At 42.0% G+C, this 24,666-nt stretch overlaps 2 protein-coding genes across 7 annotated transcripts in view; one reads left to right on the top strand and one right to left on the bottom strand.

The window, feature by feature from the left end:
• Positions 1 to 11,192, top strand: part of LOC135221912 (uncharacterized) — a 114,204-nt gene extending 103,012 nt beyond the window's left edge. Inside the window, exon 4 of the mRNA XM_064259928.1 lies at positions 11,069 to 11,192. The gene's annotated coding sequence lies outside the window, so the exon portion shown is untranslated. The remainder of the gene's footprint in view (positions 1 to 11,068) is intronic.
• LOC135221910 (uncharacterized) overlaps positions 1 to 24,666 on the bottom strand; it is a 210,092-nt gene that overhangs the window by 34,127 nt on the left and 151,299 nt on the right. For all 6 annotated transcript variants that reach the window (XM_064259919.1, XM_064259918.1, XM_064259921.1 and 3 more), the window contains one exon: positions 11,776 to 12,024. In XM_064259919.1, coding sequence (XP_064115989.1) covers positions 11,776 to 12,024 — 249 coding nt within the window. The remainder of the gene's footprint in view (positions 1 to 11,775; positions 12,025 to 24,666) is intronic.

Raw genomic sequence — 24,666 nt, 5'->3', positions numbered from 1 at the left:
AGCCCAAAACACCAACTAACCTGTCTCGGCTGGATCCAAGCGCCAACTCCCATGATGAACCAACCACAACGCTAGGGACGTCACTATGCACTCTCCCTACCGATGACTCTAACATGGCCGCGTACGGGCATGGACGTGGCAGATGTACGAACATGTGTTGGTGAGGAATCCTGAGCACTTGAGATAGAATTAAGAATTCCTCGGAGTCGAACTCCTGGAAGTACCAGGTAGAGGGGCAAGCAAACACTCCTGCTGCACCAACTCGGCGCTCACAACCATCGACCTCTTGACAGGCGCCTTGAGATCCTTACAGCGACAAAGAGGCCCTAGAGAAGGAGAAGTGGAAGCACCTGCAACATGTGCATAAACGAGGGAGGTTGCAACACGCTCGTGACTCGATGCAGAGGACTAAACAGCCGTTGCAGATCGCACAGGGGAAGATACACTAACACTTAGAAACACCAACACTCGCAGGAACACGGGCGTGCTGCTCCTCACTCACAGACGAAGAAAGGGCAAAGTCCTTAGCCTTCCAATGCTTGATATGCTGATGTGGCGGAGATGTGGGAGAAGGAAAGGAAGACAGTGCTAGCTCATTACACAGTCTCTTCGCAGGAGGTGGGGGCGATGCAATACGCTTGCTTCCAGACCTCCTAGCCGACATGGCAGCAAACTTATCTTCTATAACAGAGTCCAATCTCTTAAGAACCACCTGGCATAAAGCCTCAGACGGATCAGCAAGAGAAGGATCCGATGACATGGAAGGGAGATGCAGTGAACTGGATGGTAGAGATGACATCACGGCAGCAAACAATGACGACATAGATGAGCGAGGCAGGGCAGCGGAGACAACTGGGAGTGACGTCAAGCAACGATGATGTCACGGCTTCCCCTCGATCCGACCGGGAAGCAGATGCCACTGGCGTAGGGGTACAAAATGACTGACCCTGTGATGTCACTAGTGTGGCTGACGCCACTGCTTCCCACTGACTCGAAGAAGTGGCAATTGTCACTGGCGGAGCATACAAAATGGCTGACCTCGGCTACCCACGAAGACGAGGCCAGGAGGAGGGAGGGCCTGGACAGCATGATGAGGGGGGTAGCGAGCATTCATGCAGTGTGTCAGCAAACCCTCCAAGGAGGGTGGACCCCGTAGACCAAGCATCTCCCAAAGTACCACCATTTTGGACGCCTCCAACTCAGAAATAAAAGAAATTGATGAAAAAGCCTCCTCCCTCTCAGGAATCAAATTAACTCCCGAGGAAGAAGGGGTGACATTACATAAATCAGCCTGAGGGCCTCCCAATGCTTCCAACAATGAATTGATGGAAGAAAAGGAAGGGGACAAAGGCACAACACTAATATGGTGTGTTACAGCAGCAGGAGACAAAGAATCGGGAAGAGGAGAAAAAAAAAAACCCACGAAGGAAGAGTAGAAACCCTACGATGTTCCCTCGTAAAATAAATTAACTTCCACTGCTCTCTAGGCCACGCACGACATTCCGTGCAGGGATTCGTTATTGTTCAAATGTTAGAGCGGCACCTACTGCAAGTGACGTGTGGGTCAGTCGCAGGTGAAGCCGAAAAACGACAACACGGAAAACCTGGAGTTCTGGGGCACACACGTTGATGAGACTGAGAAGGAGCAGAAGCACCCATAATAACAGCACACACACTCACTCAAACATAAGCAAAACAGTCAATGAACCGGATAAAGGCCAGATCTCACAAGATTCCTTCCTTTCATCTGCGATTTAACCGGATCCAGCTAGGTGCTAGAAATTATCATATTGTTAAGACTGAAGGTTTGTAGCTATGAAAAATACAAATTATCTTAGAAAATAGTCATTTTTTACACCTAATAAATGCATGAATACTTTTGAAAATTTTTCCATGCACTTCTTTTTTAATCTTTCTTCATCTTGACAGAATCTTGCCTCTTTTATGAAATCACGCGTCAGTAGGGTATAATGACAAAACAAAAATGTTTTTCTGGGCTCAGCCGTGTCGCTCCGTGAAATGTGTCCTCTTTAGCACTATTTCTAGTAAAATATTGCTATGATACCAGAGAACTGCTAAATTGGACATGTCAGAAGTCTCTGACTCGCTCACCTAAATAAAAGGTGTCGGTATAGAACTGGGGCGAGTGTTAAACACTACCACAGTAACCCCTCCAATTAGCCTTTTCCTCATCAAAAGACCCTGAAAACGGGGAACCGACCTATAGGTCACACCCAGCTACCCTGTTGAAGGGGACTGCGGCGTCATTCTTATCGATAGCCTCCCAGCGTTGCACGCTTTTTTATAGCTATCTGTTCTTTTTTTTGGTTTCGTTATTCTTTTTCGTTATGGATCGTCAATCTGCCTCTTCACCCAAGTTAAGTACTGGTTCGCCCTTTTTCTGTATTTAGGGAGTGATTTTGCCTTTCGTTTTGCCTTTATTTAGGATTTTGTTAGGCGTCTCCTCCCGTAACGAGCGGTAGCGAGCCGCCATTACGTCGTTCCCTTGTTTTGTACCAATTTCGAGCGGGCTTCTTTCAGTACCTATATATTTATATTTATATACTCGTAACTTATGGTATTTCAGTATATATTTTCAGTATATATTTTATTATGTCTTGGGTGGCAGTTACTTTGTCGATCTTGTTTGATCTACGTTTATTATTTTCATGATTTCCTGTTTTTCAAGGGGGTCGGCGTTCGTGCACGTTTCTTTGTTTCGTGCTTCGTTGTTTATCTATCGTTCCCCCCTTTCCCCCTTTTATTTTAGTTTGGTATTTTCCATTCAAGAATTCCCCCTTTTTCTTTTCGTCAGCTTACCGTTTGTTTTCGTTTTGTCGGTGAGCAAGTAATTTTTCCTTGTTGCGCCCACTCTCATCGAGTGGTCTCCATTGCGTTTTATATTTTTCGCCCCTTATTTTCATTACCCCTGTTAAAGCATGTTTTTTCCCTTAGCTTTGTTAAGTAATTGATTTTATTTTGTCTATGTATATTTGGGTGTTCGGTCGGCAGCTAGCCTTCATAGGCTTTGCCTGCGTTTTCCTCGTGATCCTTTATTCGCGGGGAATCGCTGGTCACGTGATCGTCCCCCCTTCAGCCCTCCCTCCCTCCCTCTCTCGTGGGACTCCCCGTAGTTGGGTGCCGCTCTCGTTGTTTGTCGCTGACGGCCGGTCCCACCAGCGGAGGGGGAGGTGTAGTGGGTCTCCCAGGACCTTGGGCTGGGGAGTGTCGCTTCTTAGCCGACCGCCTCCGGAGTTGTTAGTCGCACTGCGTTTCAGCCTCGGCTTCCGTGGATTGTTGCGCTCTGCTTCTTTCACTCCCGGAGCTTACATCCACCCGCCTAAAACATTCCCTCTCCGCATAAGGCGGGTTTAGATTCCGGCCTCTCCCGGAGTCATTGAGGGTTATGTTTACGGAAGTTACTCTTCCGTAGGCGGAGATAGTATATTTGTTATTTTAGTTTTTATTATCATTATTTTTATCTTTATTTTTATTTTTATTTTTCTTGCCACGGAACTTGCGAGTTCATGTGGCCGTCCCGGGTTACTTCGTGTACCCCCCTCTCCGGGTCATACAGCTCCGGGTATACAACTCCGGGTGTTTTTTTCCTTACACAGTCCCCGGGACGTTAACATATGAATATATTTATACCCTTTCTTTTCTTTATAGCCCGGAATGCTCCGGCACAAAAAAAAAAAAAAAACAACAACAAAAGAAAAGAAATATATTTCATTATCCTATTAAGTGTGTGCAATTGTTCTTATATATTATTGCACTTACAGGCCTCTCAGTGTCTGGTTGCCGGCTGTAGTGCTGCTCTGCAAGATCCGTGCGGCCATGACGTTTGTCGGGGCTACACCCCCTGTGCAGTGCTGCTTCCTGATTCCGTGGTCTGGCATCATGAAAACTGTTTTGCCTGCTACGACTTGGTACATCAGGCTACCTCTTCGGTAAGTTGCCGCACTGCTGATTCTATGTTTATTGTATAAAAAAAAAAAAAAAAAAAAAAAAAAAAAAAAAAATATTGAAATGAGATAAAATAAATGATCAATTAAAATTTCTTTAAATTAAATTACATTGTTTAATCAATAATTATAGAATAATGTTCAAGGAATTTACTTGGTATGACACATTCCTTGCATTACAGGCTGAGCAGTCTATTAAGGATGCTGCACTCTCCGCCCTCAAGATCTGGGTTGGAGGGTTTGGACGGAACGTAGGGAAGGCTAAGCCGTATATTCTGTCCCGAGATATGGTGACTTTGCTCTTCCCAGCCGGAAAATCTGCCGGATACGTCGATCCAAAAGTAGCGGCACCAATTATCAAATCAATACAAGACTCAGTTATTGAACAGCAAGAGGCGGAATTGCCGGACCTTGGACTAGAGGAAGTCTCACTTGAAGTGGTTGAGGATTTGCCCGTTACACTAGGCACGGGTACAGGTAACAGTGTTAATGAGGCTAGCTTAGTAAGTCACCGGGATCTTTCCTTGAGTGACTCTGATTCTTCCTCTCCTTCTACTTCCAATTCCTTCATGGGTTTCACAGGAAGTTTGCCCCCTCCCAGGTTGCACTCCTTCTCTGTGATTCCTAAACTAAAGAAAAAACCTGCGGGTAAAACCTTGCTTAAAGGCAGATCAGAGACAATGCCAAGGTCTGGGCAGTCACCAGAGGTTCATACACATATTAAAACTAAAATAAAGTCACTTTCCAAACCTTCAATCCCAAGGTCTCAAGGAGGGAATTCTTCCTATTGCCCTACCAGTCCCATTCCATTAACTTCTAGGGACCGGATACCTCATAAGGTACCGCAAGAGGGACAGGATGATTCTCCTTCCGTTGACCAAGACCAGTTCAACACAAATATTCTAAATCAGGTCAGTAGCCTTGGTAGTTTACTCAGCTCAGTTGCAGCAAGGTTTGAAGAAGTGTTTAGCAGGTTAGGTGCTCAGGACTCCCAGATTGCAGGTCTCAGACAGGAGTCGGCAGTTTCGGCCCCTTCTAGTAGCTTGATGCAAGCTCAGAGCATGCCTGACGGGTCCACGCTCCCTCCCTTCCACCCCGGTAATCCCTGGAGGGTGGCTAACTTCGCTCCGTTTGTCAATGGGATGTTGACTATAGAAGGTTGCGGCACACGTAGGCTCGAGGATTTCGAGTTTTTCCCCGAAGGTTTACAGCCTCCATTTATAGGCTATGTTAGGCTTACGGAGGCAGCTCTGGTTAGAGTGGATAAGGTCCCCAAGGAGACTGTTATCCTTTCTAGAGATCAGGCTCAGCAAACATGGGTACGGAGCCTAGAAGAGTGGGACTGCTCAAATACTAGAATAACAGCTTTTAAAAGTCCTTTCACCATGTTTACAACTGATGTCGGCAACCCCTTACCTTTTACATCAAAGGTAGCAGAACTAACACTCCAGGCAGTGACTCGAGAAGAGCCCATGCCCCAGCTTAGGGAGACAGATCCCACATCTTTACTACTCCCAGGTAGGGAGGATTTGTGGGAGGATTTGCCAGCTACGTTCTCGGTAGGCAAGCTGAAGCCAGATTGTGCAATCACCTTGTTTAGTGAACGCCTTCCTAGGCTGTCAGACGCATTGATCCAAGCCGAATTTGACGCTAAGACACGTCTCGCAAGGTCTCTTAACTCCCTAGTGATGACAGAGACGGCGGCTCGGGAGTACGCTCAGGAGCTGCTGTTTAAGGTCATTGCGAAGTCGTTACTTTTAAGCATGCAATGTGACTTGTACGACTTTGCGATTGCTAGGAGAAATTGCAGGAAGCATGTTCTGTCTGAGGCGACAATAAGGCACGAACCCAACAAGCTTCTAGCTTCCTCAATCTGGGGTGCAGATCTCTTCCCAGCTTCAGCAGTATCCGAGGTTCAGAGCAAGGCATCACGTCTTAACCAAAGCATCAGGTTGCGTTGGGGAATCCCTTTCAAAAGGAAATCAGAGTCTTCTTCCTCCAGTTTTAGGGCTAAGAAGAGGCAAAGGAAGTTCCTACCTTTCCAAGTCCCGCAACAGCATCCTGTGCTACAAGCTGTTCCAATTCAACAGGTATCCCAGCCTTCGACTTCTAAGGCTCAGCCTCAGCAACAGCATCAATTTGTCTTCCTTTCGCCGCCGTCTAACCAACAGGCCTCCTCACAGTATTCAGTGTCGCCCGCTTTTTAATTAACCCTCCGTTCTATGAGAGTCGGGCATTTCACCCCTTTACCAGAGTTGCTAGGGGTGGCAGGGCTAGAGGATCCTTTCGCCAGCGCGGAGGAGCCAGAGCCCAAGGGCGCGAACTAGAGGTGCAAGGTCAGGCAGAGGATCCCGGCCTTCATCATCTCAATGAAGTTTCTCAGGTAGGAGGCAGGCTGTACCTCTTTCGTCATCGTTGGGGGTTCAGCAGTTGGGCAAAAAAGCATAGTATCCAGAGGCCTAGGCTGGAGTTGGATCAAAGGTCCTCCTCCACCCATCACCTTCTATCAGGAACAAACGCAGGAATTGATGGATTACTCCAAGGACCTTCTTCAGAAGGGAGCAATCTCCAAGACGAAGAACTTGAAATTTCAGGGTCGTCTATTCAGCGTCCCAAAGAAAGGACCGACAAAAGAAGGGTGATCTAGACTTGTCCCGTCTAAACTTGTACATTCGTTGCGACAAGTTCAAAATGCTGACCATCTCTCAGGTGCGGACCTTACTTCCCCGTGGGGCCGTCACCACCTCTATAGATCTTACAGACGCCTACTATCATGTCCCGATAGCTCGGCACTTTCCGACCATTCCTCGGCTTCAAACTAGGGAAAGAAGCCTACTCCTTCAAAGTAATGCCCTTCGGCTGAATATAGCACCAAGGGTTTTCACGAAACTGGCGGAGACAGTGGTGCAGGAGCTAAGATCCCAGGGTATATTGGTGGTGGCGTACCTAGACGATTGGCTAATCTGGGAGATGGACAAAGGCAAATGTATGAAAGCCACGGACAAGGTCATGTCTTTCCTGGAATATTTAGGGTTTCAAGATCAACAGGACCAAGTCCCGGTTGACTCCGGAGTCCAAGTTCAGTGGCTAGGGATTCATTGGGACTTGGATTCTCACACTCTTTCCATTCCAGCAGGAAAGAGAAAGGAGATTGCCAAGGCAACAAGACAATTCTTAAAGTGCAAAGAGACTTCGAGAAGGAATCAGGAGAGGATCCTAGGCTCGCTCCAGTTTGCCTCAGTCACGGACGTTTTGTTGAAAGCCAAGCTCAAGGACATCAATCGAGTTTGGCGTTCGAAGGCAAATGCCAAGTGTCGGGACAAGTTCGCCCGGATACCTCTGATTCTCAGAAAACGCCTGCGCCCATGGACAAAGGCCGCCAACCTAGCCAAGGAGTTACCGTTGCAGTTTCCTCCCCCGTCCCTAGTGGTGCATACGGACGCATCGCTGACAGGTTGGGGAGGATTATTCACAGCACGAGAAGGTTCAGGGAACTTGGTCACCTCACTTCCAAAACACTTCACATCAACATTCTAGAAGCTATGGCAGTGTTTCTGACTTTAAAAAAGCTCCGTCCTCCAAAGAAGACTCATATCAGGTTGGTCCTCGACAGTGCAGTAGTAGTACACTGTATAAACAGAGGTGGTTCAAAGTCAAGTCATGTGAACCACGTGATGATAGCAATCTTTTCTCTAGCAGCCAAGAACACCTGGCATCTGTCGGCTACTCACCTGGCAGGAGTCCACAATGTAGTGGCAGACGCCCTGTCTCGGTCGGTCCCTCTGGAATCAGAATGGTCACTAGACCAAGAATCCTTCGAGAGGGTTTGCCAAAGAGTACCAGGTCTAGAAGTAGATCTGTTTGCCACAGAGGCAAACCACAAGCTGCCTTGTTATGTAGCCCCCAATCTGGACCCTCTGGCATACGCTACGGACGCCCTGAGCATAGATTGGAACCAGTGGTCGAAAATCTATTTATTCCCTCCAGTGAACCTTCTCCTGAAGGTGCTGCACAAGTTGAGATCCTTCGAAGGCCAGGTGGCTCTCATAGCCCCTCACTGGCCCAAGAGCAACTGGTTTCCCCTTCTCCTGGAACTAGGTCTTCGCCCTCACCCTCTCCCGGACTTGAGACTATCGCAACAAGTTCAAACGAGGACTGTGTTCGATTCCTTAGGTCTTCACAAAACCCTAACTTTATGGATTTCATGAAGTTTGCAGGTAAGAGAGTAGGCGACATTGATCCACAGAACATGTTGTTCTTGGAGTCAGACAAGAGAGAGTCTACGCTTCGCCAGTATGACTCAGCAGTTAAGAAATTGTCTTCGTTCCTCAGAGAATCAAATATCAAAGTAATGACATTTGAAAAACGTGGCCATAACCTTCTTCAGGTCTTTGTTTGAACAAGGCTTGGCAGCTGCAACAATTACAACCACTAAGTCAGCTCTGAAAAAGATTTTTCTTCTCGGGTTTGGTATCAATCTAACCGAGTCTTATTTCACCTCTATCCCAAGGGCATGTGCACGTCTACGGCCCGTTCACAGACCGTCGTCAGTGTCATGGTTTCTTAATGATGTTCTTAGGTTAGCCTCGGAAACAGACAACTTCAAATGTGATTACCAAACCATTTTGCGTAAAACTCTGTTCTTATTGAGTCTAGCTTCAGGTGCCAGAATATCAGAGCTGTCATCTTTATCTAGAGATGAAGCGCATATTGAGTTCCTTTCCTCGGGGGACGTGTTGCTTTCGCCAAATAAGCAATTTCTAGCTAAGAATGAAGATCCCTTGATGAGGTGGTCTCCATGGAAGATTGTGCCCGCTTCCGCAGGATCCATCGTTATGTCCTGTTAAAACTCTTAAGGACTATTTATCTAGGACGTCTACCTATTCCGAAGGCCCCCTTTTCATTAGAAAAGATGGTGGTACACTATCTCTAAAAGGCATTAGGCAGCAGATTTTATATTTTATCAAGAAAGCCAGCCCAGGGTCATTCCCCAAGGTGCATGACATTCGGGCAATAGCAACTTCTGTTAACTTCTTCAAATATATGGACTTTGATGATCTGAAGAAGTATACTGGTTGGAAGTCACCCTTGGTTTTCAAAAAGCACTACCTTAAGTCTTTAGAGGATCTTAAATATCATGCAATAGCTGCAGGGAGGCCAGTGTCTCCCACTGCTACATCATTATAGTACCGTCCTTGTGTCATATGAATCTTTTCAATTATGCCAGCCTCATTAGCATTTTACCTACCTCAGCAAATGCCTTAGCTATTAGAATAAGTGTATAATCGTGTATAGTTTTACGTACATACAAATTATCTGTAATTATTTTATTATGTATGTGACTTGTTGCAAATGTTGCCACATGTTTTGGCTATATAGTATATTTTGTAAATAAATTGTATTTTTTTCCAATTCTAAACTATTTTATTATTTCCTTTGATTTCATTAATATGATTTTTGCCTTTCAGGATAGTAGCTTGGTGTTTCTCTGGTACAATTTCACGGAGCGACACGGCTGAGCCAGAAAAGAAAGGGATTTTGACGTAGGAAAAATCTATTTCTGGGCGAGGAAGCCGTGTCGCCCAGTGAAATCCCCCCCTTTTTTCCTTTTTTCCCCCCCCTTGCTGTGCACCAAGCTTCTTTGCTATCGATAAGTATGACGCCGCAGTCCCCTTCAACAGGGTAGCTGGGTGTGACCTATAGGTCGGCTCCCCGTTTTCAGGGTCTTTTGATGAGGAAAAGGCTAATTGGAGGGTTACTGTGGTAGTGTTTAAACACTCGCCCCAGTTCTATACCGACACCTTTTATTTAGGTGAGCGAGTCAGAGACTTCTGACATGTCCAATTTAGCAGTTCTCTGGTATCATAGCAATATTTTACTAGAAATAGTGCTAAAGAGGACACATTTCACTGGGCGACACGGCTTCCTCGCCCAGAAATAGATTTTTCCTACGTCAAAATCCCTTATTTAGACTGTCTAGTTAAATATTCTACTGACCCATCCATTTCAGGGTGAACCTTGGTACATATGTATTGTTCTCAGTTTTGTTTCTGTTGTTACAATAAGAGGACTGGTGGACAATTTTGATTAATTTGCTTTGTTTATGCTCAATAAAATATTGTTTTGGAACTATGCTTTGCTATTGATTGGCTTATTTGACTATTTAGAATGTCTGCTAAGGTAATCAAGACATTGACATATCCTTTAGAGTTTGTGAGGTAAATTGGGGTAACACCCAGTTTACTCGTTGGACTCTTCACATCATTCTTCTAAAGCAGCACCAACACTGAAAGAATTAAGGTTTGTGTTCCTCTCGTGAGAAGGATACAAAGGCGATTGGGAATGATTATGATTACACACTGGTGACCTAGCATGACTGGACTCTTGCAATGCATATCAATTATGACTGAATTCATGTGCAAGCCCCACAATTGCCCCCCGTCCCCCACAGTTTGCACCAGCAACCACACTTGCCAAGGTGAGAGTAAATTGATTGCTTGGGCTGAGCAAGAGAAGAATGGGTGGACTGCATTCCAGTACAGGCAGCAGGTGTTAAGGCAGGCACAGAAAGAGGAGGTCTGAGAAGCAGTGAGCTGCTCTCAGGTTAATAGTCACAGTTGACATGAATCTTGCACACGCTTTATCTAACCAAGGACCTCTATACTGATTTTTTTTCTAGGAGAAGAATTATCTGGCATCATTACTCTTACAGCAATTAAAACTAGAACAACAAACAAGCCAAAATCATCAATCATTTAAACCCAAAAAATACTGAGGTAAAAAAAAGTTTCAACAGCCTTAATTGCATAGTTTCAGCATGTCCATACAGCAAAGTGCTTGAAGAAAAACTAGACAATGTTCACCAAGTGAGTGAGAATTCTCCCACCACCCTCATTCACCTACTGCTGATTACCAAGCTTCAATAATCTAAGCAGCTTCTGCTGAATGTATAGCCATAAAAATGTCTGGTTTGTATTTTTACATGAACAAATACAGTACATTACTATGAGAACTATATGACCTCTTTCTCATAAAAAAATAAAGCACACTAAGTCATATAATGAGGGAAAAAAGTAATTTTTCTTTCTCCTAAATTATAATAGATGCTGACCATCATAATTCACCATTCTCCACAACTAAAACTGATGATGACACTGATAATAACTACATACAAAACCAATGAGATGTTAAGTCAAATGAATGGTAAAGGCACTACTGCAACCAGGTAGGCTATGTATTTGTATTAGAATATTCATACATTTCAGGTAAGCTTGGAACAACTCTTGCTCTCCAATTCATTAAAATAGTTTTGAAGGGGTTGTAAACTTTCAGTGAATTTTAAACTACGTCCCATAAATGTCAAATAACTCCTGATGATTTTGTGCAACTATAAGATTTTATAATGTCCATGTTCATTTTTTCTTTGTCTTCCACATTTAAAGCAAGGAATTTGGGCTCTTTAGCTAGGCATACTCTTTATCATCCCCACAGCTTTTGTACTTGAGCCAAGCTTCACAAAAAAAAAAAAAAAAAAAAAAATTGAAATCTCAAACTACCATAAACACACTTGTTTAAAATGATGATACCTGCTGGAAACTGATCTACACAAAACTACTGAGATTAGCATGTGTCAAATATGATGGCCAGATATGGTAAATTTAAAATGTAGTATGGTGTAATCAGTCAAATATGTATTGTGTAATCAAGAGGTTTTCTTATTTGATATGAAATCATGAAGTCTTCTTTATTAATAACCTTCTGTCTGCACATACTTCATTCAGATACATGAGAATATTAAAAAAATACTTACCTTACCACTACCTATGTCAAGTATTCTTGAAGAGTTTGTTATATCACAAAGTTCTTTGACGCACTGAACCATTGCTTTAACTTCATGTTTCTTTTTAGGTGACATCCCCTTAAAAAGCTCTGGGGGCAATTCAAGTTCTTGGGGCAACTCTCTTACAAAATGTTCTTGCTGGTTAATGCTAATCCATTGGTGAAGTGACAATTCTTTGCACTGCTTAAGAAACACACTCAAGGAAGAGGGCCAATGTACCTGCCAATAGAAAAAAAATTTGAAATAATCTCAATACTGTAAGCCTAAAAAATTTGAAATCTCAATAAACCTCAAAACTGTCTGTTGTTATGTGGATACAAACACTGAACATGCACTGGACTGGCCATGTACTAACTAAACAAGGATGGTACCAAGGTGGAAATTGGGGAGAGGAGATGCCCATTCTTACCAACTGACACCACCCGTTGCCCTTCTGCCGACAACCTAGTGTAGACATTTTTTCTTATGTAGTACACTCTTTTTATGAGTACTGGCTAATTCCTTTGGTGATTCTTGTGCTTTGTTCGTAATATATCCATCTTAAGTGCATACTTACCTTACCGATGCCTTTTTGTTTTTGTAGTTTGTGGTAAACCTTGTAATCATTTTATGTCAACTATTGCAGTAGATCCACACATAGTGTTTCTTGCAAGGGCAAAGAGTGGACTCTTCATTCCCGTCATGATGTGTTATGGGAAGTGGAGGAAGCATAGGGACACTTCTAGCAAAGACCTTATGCCACGTCCTTACAGAACATTCTCCTACGCTGCAACCATCCCCCTTCCCTATTCTCCCAGTGCTTCCCCTTTTGAGAAGACCAACTTGGAGTTTGTGATGCCACCTGCACCTTCACCAGATGATGAAGAGGTGAAACTGCTAAAATCTCCACAACAGCTGAGAGATATATAACCTTCCTTTAGCATTTTGAGTTTGCCTCTTCTATCAATGTTTATAGACTCCTTGGCTGGGAAGCAAGGTGAGCATCAGTTCAATCTCACCCTCTCCACCCTCCCTCCTCACTATATCTCTCCCCCAAGAGGTACCCCTGGTGGCCAAGATGGTCGTGCTCACCTCCATACCATTTGTCTCATCCTCTTTGCCAACCCCTGGCACCTCTTGTGAGAGCTTGAAGGTTACTGCCAAGAAATGTTGCTACAGCTATTGTCAAACCAAAATGTCGTGGCAGGTGACAGAAGGTTTTTCCCGGACTATAACATTTGCAGTTAAGAACATTTTGGTCATTTTACCCTTAAGGAAACAGACCTACTTAAACCTAAAACATCAGTGGTAAAGGAGGATTAAGCACACAGATGGAGTGTTTGCTCCATATTTATCCCGAATTCTGTTTTCATTTCTTCTAAACACGATCTCGAGTAACCTTTGTGTGTGTGCTAAAATGGAATATGGAAATAATCAGATGGATTGAAATTATGGCATTATTACAAGATCTATGATTATTATTTCCACACACACACAAAGAAAGGAAAATCATTAAGAACAGCCAAAATTTTCTCTTTCTTCTTTAGTAAACAAAGTACAGTAAATGACAGATCTCAGTTAAAGTCATAAACAAGGGATTAACCTCGTGGCTGAGATTTAAAAGGATAAATAGATCTGGCAGGGCTGTATTCTTTTCCTGGCCCCACCCTAGTGATCTTAAAATCTTGAAACGACTTTCTCTATACTTTTACATCTAAAACAATAGTCTATCAAAGAAACACAAAGGCAAGGTATGGTTGACCCTTTGCAGCATACAGATGTAGAGGTTTGAAAAGACATAACCTTTTATAATCTTTTAATTGCACTACCTCTCCCAGAATAAGACTGCCTTTAAACTCCCTATAAGCCAAGTTGATCTTACTGAAAGATTTTATCAGGTACTGGAGCTACGTCTTTAAAGGATTGACATTCCAGCTTGCATGATTAGGATTTAACTTGTCCTTTTACAGCTATAAAACTCGTTTAGTCATTCATCTTCGTCTACATACAACAGCATTTTGTATGTGTACATTGTCACTTACTCAACTCACCCTGTAAAGGAAGTACTTGCAAACGTGTTCTTCCTGCTTTAGAACGGAAAGAGCGGAAGAAACTGGGATGAGCCCTTGACCAATGTGACGAGAGTTTACGATTGGGCACGTTAAGCTACCAGTATTCCAGATGTATGTAAACTATGATAATTTATAATAAAGGAAAAAGAAAAAAAAATAGAAGCAAGAAACGAAAGTGTGGGTGGAGGGACAGGTCTCGCACCATCCAGTACAGAACTTAATCCGGCTTTACTAATATACCGATGAGATTTATCCTTTGTCTAAAGGGAAAATTACCTAAACTTTTAGATTCAAATATGAAACATTCTGATGACACCTCTCGTCATCCGCCACAACATTTTGGTTCGATTATAGTTGTCGACTTACGACCTATGCAAGTTACGACTGATAGACTCTATGACCACCCACAACTAAGAGTGGTGTCCAGCTGAACCTACAACAGTTTTTTCCCATCTCTTGCCACTCCACACATGCAGCTCACTTTTAGAGCTACTAATGACTATTATCGTGCATCAGCAATAGATATAACTCCAGTAAACTTACACCATCAAACACATCCGTAGATAAAACTGAGAGATCATTTTAATCAAAACTTCAGGTCTTGAAAGAACACATTGCACTGCTGTTTTCATGCTGATGAAAGATAAGTAACGTAACGGTAAAGTTTGTATTATGTACAATGAAATGAAGTGAAAATAGCGAATGGAATCACATATTTGAAAACAATAAACATGGCTTTAACGGAATCTGTTAAAAAAAAAATACTTTAGATCATGAGACATTAAATTCATATTTCGACTTAAAAACACATCTTATAATCACAAATTACTGTGTCTCACATAAACAAAGTATCTAGAAATTTTACGCTAACTAGAAGCAAGGCAATTCGCTCCAAATTGAGGGAAATACAGTGAAATAAACTTGTATTTGCCATCAGGTGATTTCCAAACCAAAACATTGACTGCTGTGTTAGTATTTTATGATACAATAATATGAGAATACACACAATATTATTGGATACAGTAATGCACAACTTTTTAAAAGATTCACAGTAAAGATACGTATTCATTGTGTTTTTATTTCATAAATATATGTAGCCGTCAGCAGCCTGGCATTGCTCATTTAGGTATGCCGATGTCGGTCTGAATCTGATCCTCGTTTTGCATTCAATTTTTTTTTTATATACTGATATGTCATAGTCAAAATGCATTGAATCTCCAAATTTGCATATTAATAAATTACTGAATTATGTTGTATATGTAGTACAGTGGACCCCCGTATTCGCGTTCTCCGGATTCGCAGATTTCTCTCGGGAACGTTTCCCCGCATTATTCGCAGAAAATTCGCGCATTCGCGGTATTTTTCTATGAGAAATATCCACAAATTCCTGGTTTTTGTGATCAATTTCATCATAAAATGCACTTTTTGTGATAAAACTATTAAAAAAACCAAGTATGAACATTTTTAGGGGTTTTTCTTAAGTTTTAACTAACAAAATAGGCTGTTTTTAGCGCTTTTATAGGGGTTCCAAACATTCGCGGATTCTAACTATTCACGGGGGGTCTGGTACGCATCCCCCGCGAATACGGGGGGAACACTTTACAGTATACTGTAGGCTAGACTATTGTATTCGTACCATGATAACATCATCATCATATATGTGAGGGTAACTCGTTAAATGTTATTCAATTTCTCTTTGTGCTGAATTATCATAAGCCAATGTGCATTGAACCTAGAGCATTAGTTGAAATTAATAATTACTATGCCATACATATATGTATAAAGTATGCTGTGTAGTGTAGGCTAGGCTACCGTATATGTAAAGTATGCTGTGTAGTGTAGGCTAGGCTACCCTATATGTAAAGATGGTACTGATTACCCTAGTGTAGGCTAGGCTAGTATAATATTCTTACGGTAAATTAACCTGGGCCGCCTTATGTCCAAATCGATTTTCGACCGGTTGGTCGTAACCAATTGCGGTCGTAAGTCAACAACTACCTGTACTCTTTTTCCAACTCCATCCTCCTTGTCCTCATCCAACTTGTCAGACCCTGGCTGCTGATATTAAGAGAACTTGCCTCACTATCACTGCTTTTCTCCAAGTTAGTGGAGCAAATCCATTCACATTTCTGAAGAAGCTGATCTCTCCTTATCATCACTCTCAGTCCACAGACTGTAGTGGAGGGAGTCTCATTATATACTACCTTGCAAGCTCCTGTGGTTGGGTTAGGTTATGTTATTCCCCGTTCAAGATAAGGCAGTTTTGCTCCTCTCCCAGAGGACAGAGACAGAACCCTCTCTTGGGAGAGATCTGTTCCTGCACCCCCTCTTGGACAAGATCCTTGTTCCACAATTGAGAACTGCCACATCAGGATGTTCCTTCCCCCTGATCCCACTTCAACCTTCTCCTGGAACCAATGTCAGGAATCCCCTGGATGCAGAGCCAGTGATCTTCCACATCCAGGCAAGAACAGGAGTGGGAGCAGAAATCTGAGATTATATGATTTTTTCTGCAACAGGAGGAATCTCCCGCCAGCATGATCCAGTAGGCAACAAGACTTCAAAAGGCCCTGCTCTTTCTGAAACCCTATCATTGAACTTAGAGCAATGGTTCCAAGAGTCATATCACTCAATCCTGAGCTTAATAATCTCGGGAAGGCAGATGCTTTTGCTTTACTTACCAGTGACCTCTCAGAGTGGTTACAGGCAATCCCGGTTATCAGAGGTGTGACAATAATAAAAAATCTGTGATAATAGCGCCAATAATTGGGAAATCAGTGCCAATAAGCAGGGATCGGCACCAAAAACCCAGTTATCATTGTCACTAGACAAGCACCATAAAACCTCATCGCCGATAACCAAGGACTGCCTTTAATGGTTTCAGCTATGGAAGAAAGACCATTGGTAAGGCTACCTTGGTCAGCTGCTTTGTAGCATTTTTGCAAATGAGAACTTGTTGATCTCTGGATCAACTGGTTCCCTTGTATCCACATGGAATGATAATGCTTCTAAGGATGCAGACTACTTGCCCCTCCACCTTGATTTGGCACTGTGCCAGCTGATGAACAATTTCCCATTAGAGAAATTGGGTCAAAAAGGCCTCAATTTCAATTTCATGTAGTTGAACATAACAGACTTTATGTAATGATGTCTGTGCTCCATGTCACAGGGCAATGTGACCACTATAGTGAGGAAGGGGTTGCTCCCAAACTCTTACGTTAAGGGCAAGGAGACTAATGGTGTTTGGTGGGAAGTCCCTCACCTATCAGACCATCAACCTTTAGGCCAACATTATACTTCGGAGGAGGGACTTGTTCTTTTCCCTCTTGTCCAAACATTTGAGAGTGAGCTCTCACCCAGGAATGGTTCAATCTTGAAATCTCCCATATACACAACAAAAGGCCCCACAGATAAAGCCAAGACAGGACCCTGGTCCATTTACCTCTGCAAGGGGCTTGGGCACCTCCTACCCTAGTCAACCTTAAAGAGGAGGTAGAGGCAAGAAAAAAGGGCTCTGTTAAGATTTGCCTCACTTTTCCTCCACTGCCACAGGTGGGGGATGCCTCTTAAATCATTAGATTCTATGGAAGCAAAACAAAGTGGTGCAGTGGGTAGTATTGGTCTTGAAGAACAAATACAGACTCCCATTCAAGGAGCACCTCCCCCAAAAGTTGACCCATTCCCATTCCCAACATATATTGCCAACTCAATCTAGTCCAGGGCTCTGTGGGCAGAGGTGGAGGTCTGTCATAGACCTCTTGGCACTGAACAGCTACATGACACAAACACTTTCACGTTGGAGATGGCTCATTTATATACAGGCAGTCCCCAGGGGGCTCCGTTCTTGGGAGGGTGCTGATGAGTGACAGCTGCCATCAACCGAAACTCTGCAATTTATGGTACTGAGTTTCGGTTAATGGTGCCTGTTAGGTATGTTACGGCGCCATAACTCTATTATCGACACCTTATGGCGCCAGTAACCAAAACTCCGCCCATAATGATGCCGTAAATCGCTGATTTTATGGCACTTGTCAAGTCCTCAGAAGGGTGCTCTGTCTCACTCTTCTTTTTCCCAGAAAATTCTCAGATCTGGACCTAAGGTTCAGGAGTTTGTTATTGGAAAGCCAGATGAGATGTTGCTGTGCCCGGTTTGCACCCTTAAAAGTTACATGAAAAAGACAAATTTACATGAAAAAGACAGGGCCTCAGACCAAAGTTCAAGCAACTTTTCTTACCAGTACAGGACATAATAAGGAGATGGTATCCATAAACTTCATCTCCTTCTGGCTTTGGTAGGTAATCTCCTAAGCCTATGCGTACCCAGATAGTGTGAAGAACCCCTCAACCCACCTAAGGGCTCATGACATTAGGGCATTGTGCCCTTCTCTCACCTCCCAAACAGATAATGAAGGCTGGCAGTGTGGCACAGGCTATCTACCTTCACCTTATTCTACTTGAGGGATGTTGCCCACAAGTCCTTGAATACCTTTTCATTGGGGCCTGTAGTGGCAGCTGAACAAGTAACATAAATACCAGGGACAGACTAGGTATCCCATGGGTCATTCAAGTGTGTTGACTAACGTGTGCATGGCTTCAGTGGAAAGAAGTGGTTTGAGTTACAGAACTTTTCTCACTCCCAAGACTCCATACACATGAACATTCATGCTAAAGCACATGCTGCACCTGAATGACTACAGGCAAGTGGTACTAAAAGCCCTTCCCTGCTATACTAGTCTACAATGCAGCCCCACAAATCCCCTTCTATCACACAAGGGTGGGTGCAGTATAACCTTTTTATAACAAAGGCTGTTGACTGATGGTTCTGAACCTCCATGGAGGGAGGGATCGAGTTCTTTGGGATTAGTCCAATGGGATTCCGGACATTAAAAGGTAGAGTGAGGATTGAGGGAAGACAGTGGGGCAGTATTGGTGCCATTACACGTACTCTACACAGTGGCACTCCATTCTACCCACAAAGGTGCTCAGCCCTACCCATGGGTACTACCTCTTTCCTGAGCAGTTTGTCTCTATATTTGAACTTTTTAAAGTATAATTTGTATTTTTCCTAGGTATATAAACCATGGTCTTTCATACTGGGGGTAAATCTCCACCACCCTACTTCATTTATTACCTTCAGTTTTTCATACCAAATACAGGCTGGAAGAAAATTGTAGCATTGGTTGGGTGAGAATGGGCATCCCCTCTCCCCATCGATGTATCACCTTTGTTTACTCAGTACTACACAGCCAGTCAAATACATGTACATGATACTCCATTTTTGAGAGGTGTAGTCTTTGAATACTTAGGAAAAATACTAATTATTGAAAAGATTTGGCTTTTTAATAATTCAAACATTTGTTTAATACAAACCTACAAATCTTGTATTGCCTTATTTTCATTGTTAGGATCTACCCTGTCACACCAGGGCATGTTCAAACCTGCAGATGATACTCACTTCTCTCTCTGCCTCTCTTTTGCCAAGAAATCATCACCTAGAATGCGGGCACTTAACTCTACTAATAATGGATGTTCAGGTGAATCAATGTGAGTGAAGAGAGAGAAAAACTTAAAATTTTTAAAAATCAGAATTCAGTCCTTAGGAAGGCTATCAGTGTAAAGCACTGGAATGTAGAGCATGAGGTGTATTTGGTTATTTAATTTCAAGAAAATGAGGTTGTGCACTCATCAGAAGCTTACAGCATTAATAAGTACACCAAAAAACCATGCCTTGCATGAAGGCTCGAGAGATATGGCCAATGAACGCCAAAATGAGATGTTTGAAGGAGAACATATGTTCAATTCATATACTAAAGTGATAAAGGACCTAGTACAACAATCAGACCCAAAGAAATACACCCAATTGTTTCATCAATTACATCTCCTAAAAAGATTTTGGTGAAGTAAAAATACCATCTTAATATCCATGCTCAAGGACAGCAAGTTTCAAATGCATATGTTTAAAGGCCAAAGAAAAGGCAAGAACACCTTGTGTAACTTCCCCTTTTGCTGAAATAACTGCAGTCAGGATTTTTATTTTTTTAGATTTAAGAAGTAAGTCTGATACAGCATTGCCTCAATTTAATGGATTTAAAGTTAAAAACATTAGAAGAGGAGCCACCTGCCAGTGGCTCCTCAGTAAGATGATGGTCTCAAGTCTACCGAGGAGGTGGTGGCATCATTCAGTGAAGCAGCTCTCTGACTGAACTGGGAAGGTAGATCATTACTATTACTATTGTATGAATAAATGGTTTAACCAGACTGAGTTAATGTTTTTGTATATGTGACTTACCCAGTAATTATATAGCTAAGAGTTTATACACAGAACACTTAGCTTTATAATTACTGGGTAAGTACATATATACAAAATCTAATTTTATTATAAAAATATTTTTATCTTTCTTTCATATGACAGGCCCTAAAGGTTTGTTCATAATGAATATATTTGAACTTATTCAACTATACAGGCAGTCCACGAGTTACGACAGGTTTGGCTTACGAAGTTCCGAGGTTAAGGCGCTTTTCAATTATATTCATCAGAAATTATTTCCAGGGTTACAACGCATGTTCCAGGGTTACGGCACCTACAATGCTGATCTGGCAGATGAAATATGGCACCAAAAATACTAAATAATCAATATTTGAAGGTTTTTTTTATGTAAAATGCAATAAGAATGCAGTTTACATACTTTTCAATGCACCCCAAGCATTAAAAGTCAGGTTTTCTTAGGGTTTTTGATGATGTTCTGGCTTACAACAATTTTTGGCTTACGACGCGTCTCAAGAACGGAACCCCCGTCATAACCTGGGGACTGCCTTATATGTATATATGCAAAAACTTTAAATTATGTACTAAATGGATAACCTAAAAATTCTGACAATTTCTTTCAATTATTTATTTTTGATACTTGAAGGTTGAAAACTGGATAATCAGTCAAGATATGTTGATTACAGATGTTGTTCTACTTTCTCTGCATTCTGGAACTGGGTCATACAGGTTGTTCATTAAGTGGTATGCAGACTAAATGTCATCAACCAAAATGTTGATGGTCATTACTTCTTACATGACAGTGTACCAAATGCCATAAGCTGCAAAGAAATTTAAATTATGTCAATATTTTCTGTAAATTGTGCAATTTGCTACTTTTCATAATGGGTTATACAAATGATACAAATAAAAAATCATTCAAATTTAACTCTTAGAAAAGGACCCTTACAAAGTTTAAATGACTACAAGTCTGTCTGCATTGAAATTACCCAATAATGGCCCAAACAATTTGTTTCTTTTACGTATGTATTACTCCAGTACGTTCAAAGCTTATTTTATCCTTTTCTTTCTTAGAAGTCAGATTTCTGTATGTAATAGTTTTATTTTTGGAAAAGGCTTATATTTAATGTTGAGGGAACATTTGCTTAGTTTACTCCTTAGGTAATTAATTATTCTTGAATCATTTAATTTATATTTGAGTAAGTATGATTCCCATAAACATTCCCACACCCCTGCATTATTGTAGTATAGTGCATGTAGGATAATGAGATAAATTAGAAGACTGTTACATATATCTCTAGCTATTTAAACGAAAAGAATGTCAATTCAAACTGATATATTGTCATAAAACAAAATAAAATTATATACAGTAGGCCTACATTGCTATGTAATTAGGCTATCTATATGAACAAAAAGAAAAGAAAATTACATATTTTGTTACATCATTATCATTATCCAGAAAAGTAGGGATGTGCCCAAGTATAGATAGGTATTGGTGGTATCTGCTAGTTTTTGTGGTATCGGAATCGGTATCGGTGAATTTCTGGCCAATACCAGCAGATACTTTTGTCATTAGTATAGGAATTTGAAATCCTTCTAGGCTTCCTAAAATGTATATATTAACAAAGCCCATTAAATAGCATTTGGCATACTATTAATTTTGTGTACCTCTTTTCATTTCTAGGATAATGATATTGAATATTATCTTTAATAAAATTATAATTTTAACTTAGTTCAGATGGTCCAAGTCCAGTATGAGTTGGAACTTGCAAAGGGATTTTTGAGTTGAGTGTTTTGTTGATCTATACCTGAGAAACAAACTCAGGTCCTTTCTTAATCTTTTATCTTATTTTTATTTATGTACCGGTATCTCATTTTTCTTGGGATTACTTAATAGAACAAATTTATGTGTTGTAAAGAGGCAAAGGATTAACCCTTCCATTACCAGGACCTTTCATAATCTAAATACGTAGATGAGTCTGTTAACTGTTTCTAGCCAATATATGAATTAAAACTTGGAATAAAAGTATATATGTACTATTAGTGATTTCAGATAACTCGTCACCCCATGAATTCAGGTAAGCACTACATATCTAAATTGTTAAAAGTCTTCTAATGGTAGCCATAATGTAGGCCAAACCATATCCGGATAATAAAAGGGTTAAATACTTAATACGTAGTTATACTTTGTTATTTTTCAATATAACATGCCTTTGAAATTATTTATATAACCCTACTATATGACCTTACAACTTTTGAACCACCAGAGAAGAAGAATGATTTTAGTAACAATGATATTGTTATGTTACAATAAAGTTTCATACATACTTACCTGGCAGATATATACATAGCTAAGACTCCGTCGTCCCCGACAGAAATTCAAATTTCGCGCCACTCGCTACAGGTAGGTCAGGTGATCTACCGGCCTGCCCTGGGCGGCAGGACTAGGAACCATCCCCGTTTTCTATCATATTTTCTCTCTTCCACCTGTCTCCTGCGGGGAGGCTGGGTGGGCCTTTAATTGTATATATCTGCCAGGTAAGTATGTATGAAACTTTATTGTAACATAACAATATCATTTTCATACAATCAACTTACCTGTCAGATATATACATAGCTGATTGGCACCCTTTGGTGGAGGGTAAGAGACAGCTTCTATATGGAATAGACAGGTAAACAACATATGTTGTAGGTATAAATAAAACCTTGGTTCCTACCTGATAGGTGGTAGACTTCGTGGGTGTTTGCCCAGTAGTCTGCATCACCTCAAGAAACTTTAGCGAGATATATGATCTATGGCCAAGAGTTCTTGTGGGTCTGCCGATGGGTCTTACCCACTTACTCGGCAGAGCCTAAAAGGACTTTGTCAATGGGTGCTGATCCACTTATATGACAATACACCTTATGAAGGAGCACACAACCAATCCCGACCACCTGATCCTAACCATATGTTAGAACTAAAGATTGTTACGAGTTATCCCCGAACTCGTCACAACAACCGTAACTCAAAACCACTACGCACACATACATAATTTTCAAAAAAAAATTATACTCAACTAATTGGATATGACAAGAATTCTCTTACTGAACAACATAGACGGCCGCCCGTGCTAGCCTAAGTCCTCCATTGTTCGAAGAGACTCGACCATATCCAAACAGAAGAAAAGTATATACATTTAAGGATTGGTGTCGGCTCCCGTACCCAGAATCGTATCTGCCGATACGATAGGACCTAGAGAAAAGCACTTCTCATACGTCACACGCACGTCTTTCAAGTAATGAGATGCAAATACTGAGTTGCATCTCCAATATGTCGTATCTATAATGTTTTTAAGCGACATATTCTTATAAAACGCGAGAGACGTCGCAACCGCTCTTACTTCATGAGCTTTTACTCTCAGTAGTTGTAATTGTTCGTCAGGACAGACCTTATGAGCGTCCGTAATGACGTTTCTTACAAAGAACGCTAGAGCATTCTTGGACATCAGTCTTGTGGGGTCTTTTACCGCGCACCAAAGACCTTGTCTAGAGCCTCCCAACTGACGCTTCCTCTGAAGATAGAACTTCAGAGCTCTAACAGGGCATAGAGACCTCTCGCTTCTCTGCCTCGAGACTCGACATTCCTTTGACTTCGAATGACCTAGGCCAGGGATTCGTGGGATTCTCGTTTTTCGCTAAAAACAGGGTCTTAAACGAGCAAATAGCCGAGTCTCCCTTGAATCCTACTTTATCCTGCAGAGCTTGTAACTCACTAATTCTTTTTGCCGTCGCTAATGATAAAAGGAATAGGCATTTTCTAGTTATGTCTCTAAATGATGCCAGATGCGGAGGCTCGAATCTATCCGAAGACAGATATTTGAGGACTACGTCCAAGTTCCAGTTCGGAGGTACTGGTTCCTTAGACTTTGAAGTCTCAAAAGATCTTATGAGATCGTGGAGATCTTTGTTATTTGCCAGATCTAATCCTCTGTTCCTGAATACAGCCGAGAGCATACTTCTGTATCCCTTTATTGTGGATACGGCTAGATGAGATTTTACTCTCAGGAATAGCAAGAAATCAGCAATTTCCGCTAATAGAGGTAGAGGAGGAGGAACAATCGTTCTTGGCTCTACACCACCTTCTAAAGACCTCCCACTTCGACTGGTATACTTTCGTAGTGGAGGTTCTGCGAGCTCTCGCGATCGCGCTTGCCACTTCGCGAGAAAAGCCTCTCGCTCTGACAAGTCTTTCGATAGTCGAAAGGCAGTCAGAGCGAGAGCGGGGAGGTTTTGATGGTACCTCTTGAAGTGTGGTTGTTTGAGAAGATCCGTCCTTCCTGGTAGGGATCTTGGAAAGTCTACGATCCACTCTACCACCTCCGTGAACCATTCCTGGGCCGGCCAAAAGGGGGCTATTAATGTCATCCTCGTCTCTTTAGACGCCACAACTTTTTCATTACTAACCCCAGGATTTTGAATGGGGGAAAAGCGTAAACGTCCACTCGAGACCAGTTTAGCAGGAAGGCGTCTACCATAATCGCTCTTGGATCTTCCACGACCGAGCAA

The sequence above is a fragment of the Macrobrachium nipponense genome, chromosome 3, assembly GCF_015104395.2.
Source record: "Macrobrachium nipponense isolate FS-2020 chromosome 3, ASM1510439v2, whole genome shotgun sequence".
Classification (NCBI taxonomy): Eukaryota; Metazoa; Arthropoda; class Malacostraca; order Decapoda; family Palaemonidae; genus Macrobrachium; species Macrobrachium nipponense.
This window is presented reverse-complemented; position numbering and strand designations above follow the sequence as displayed.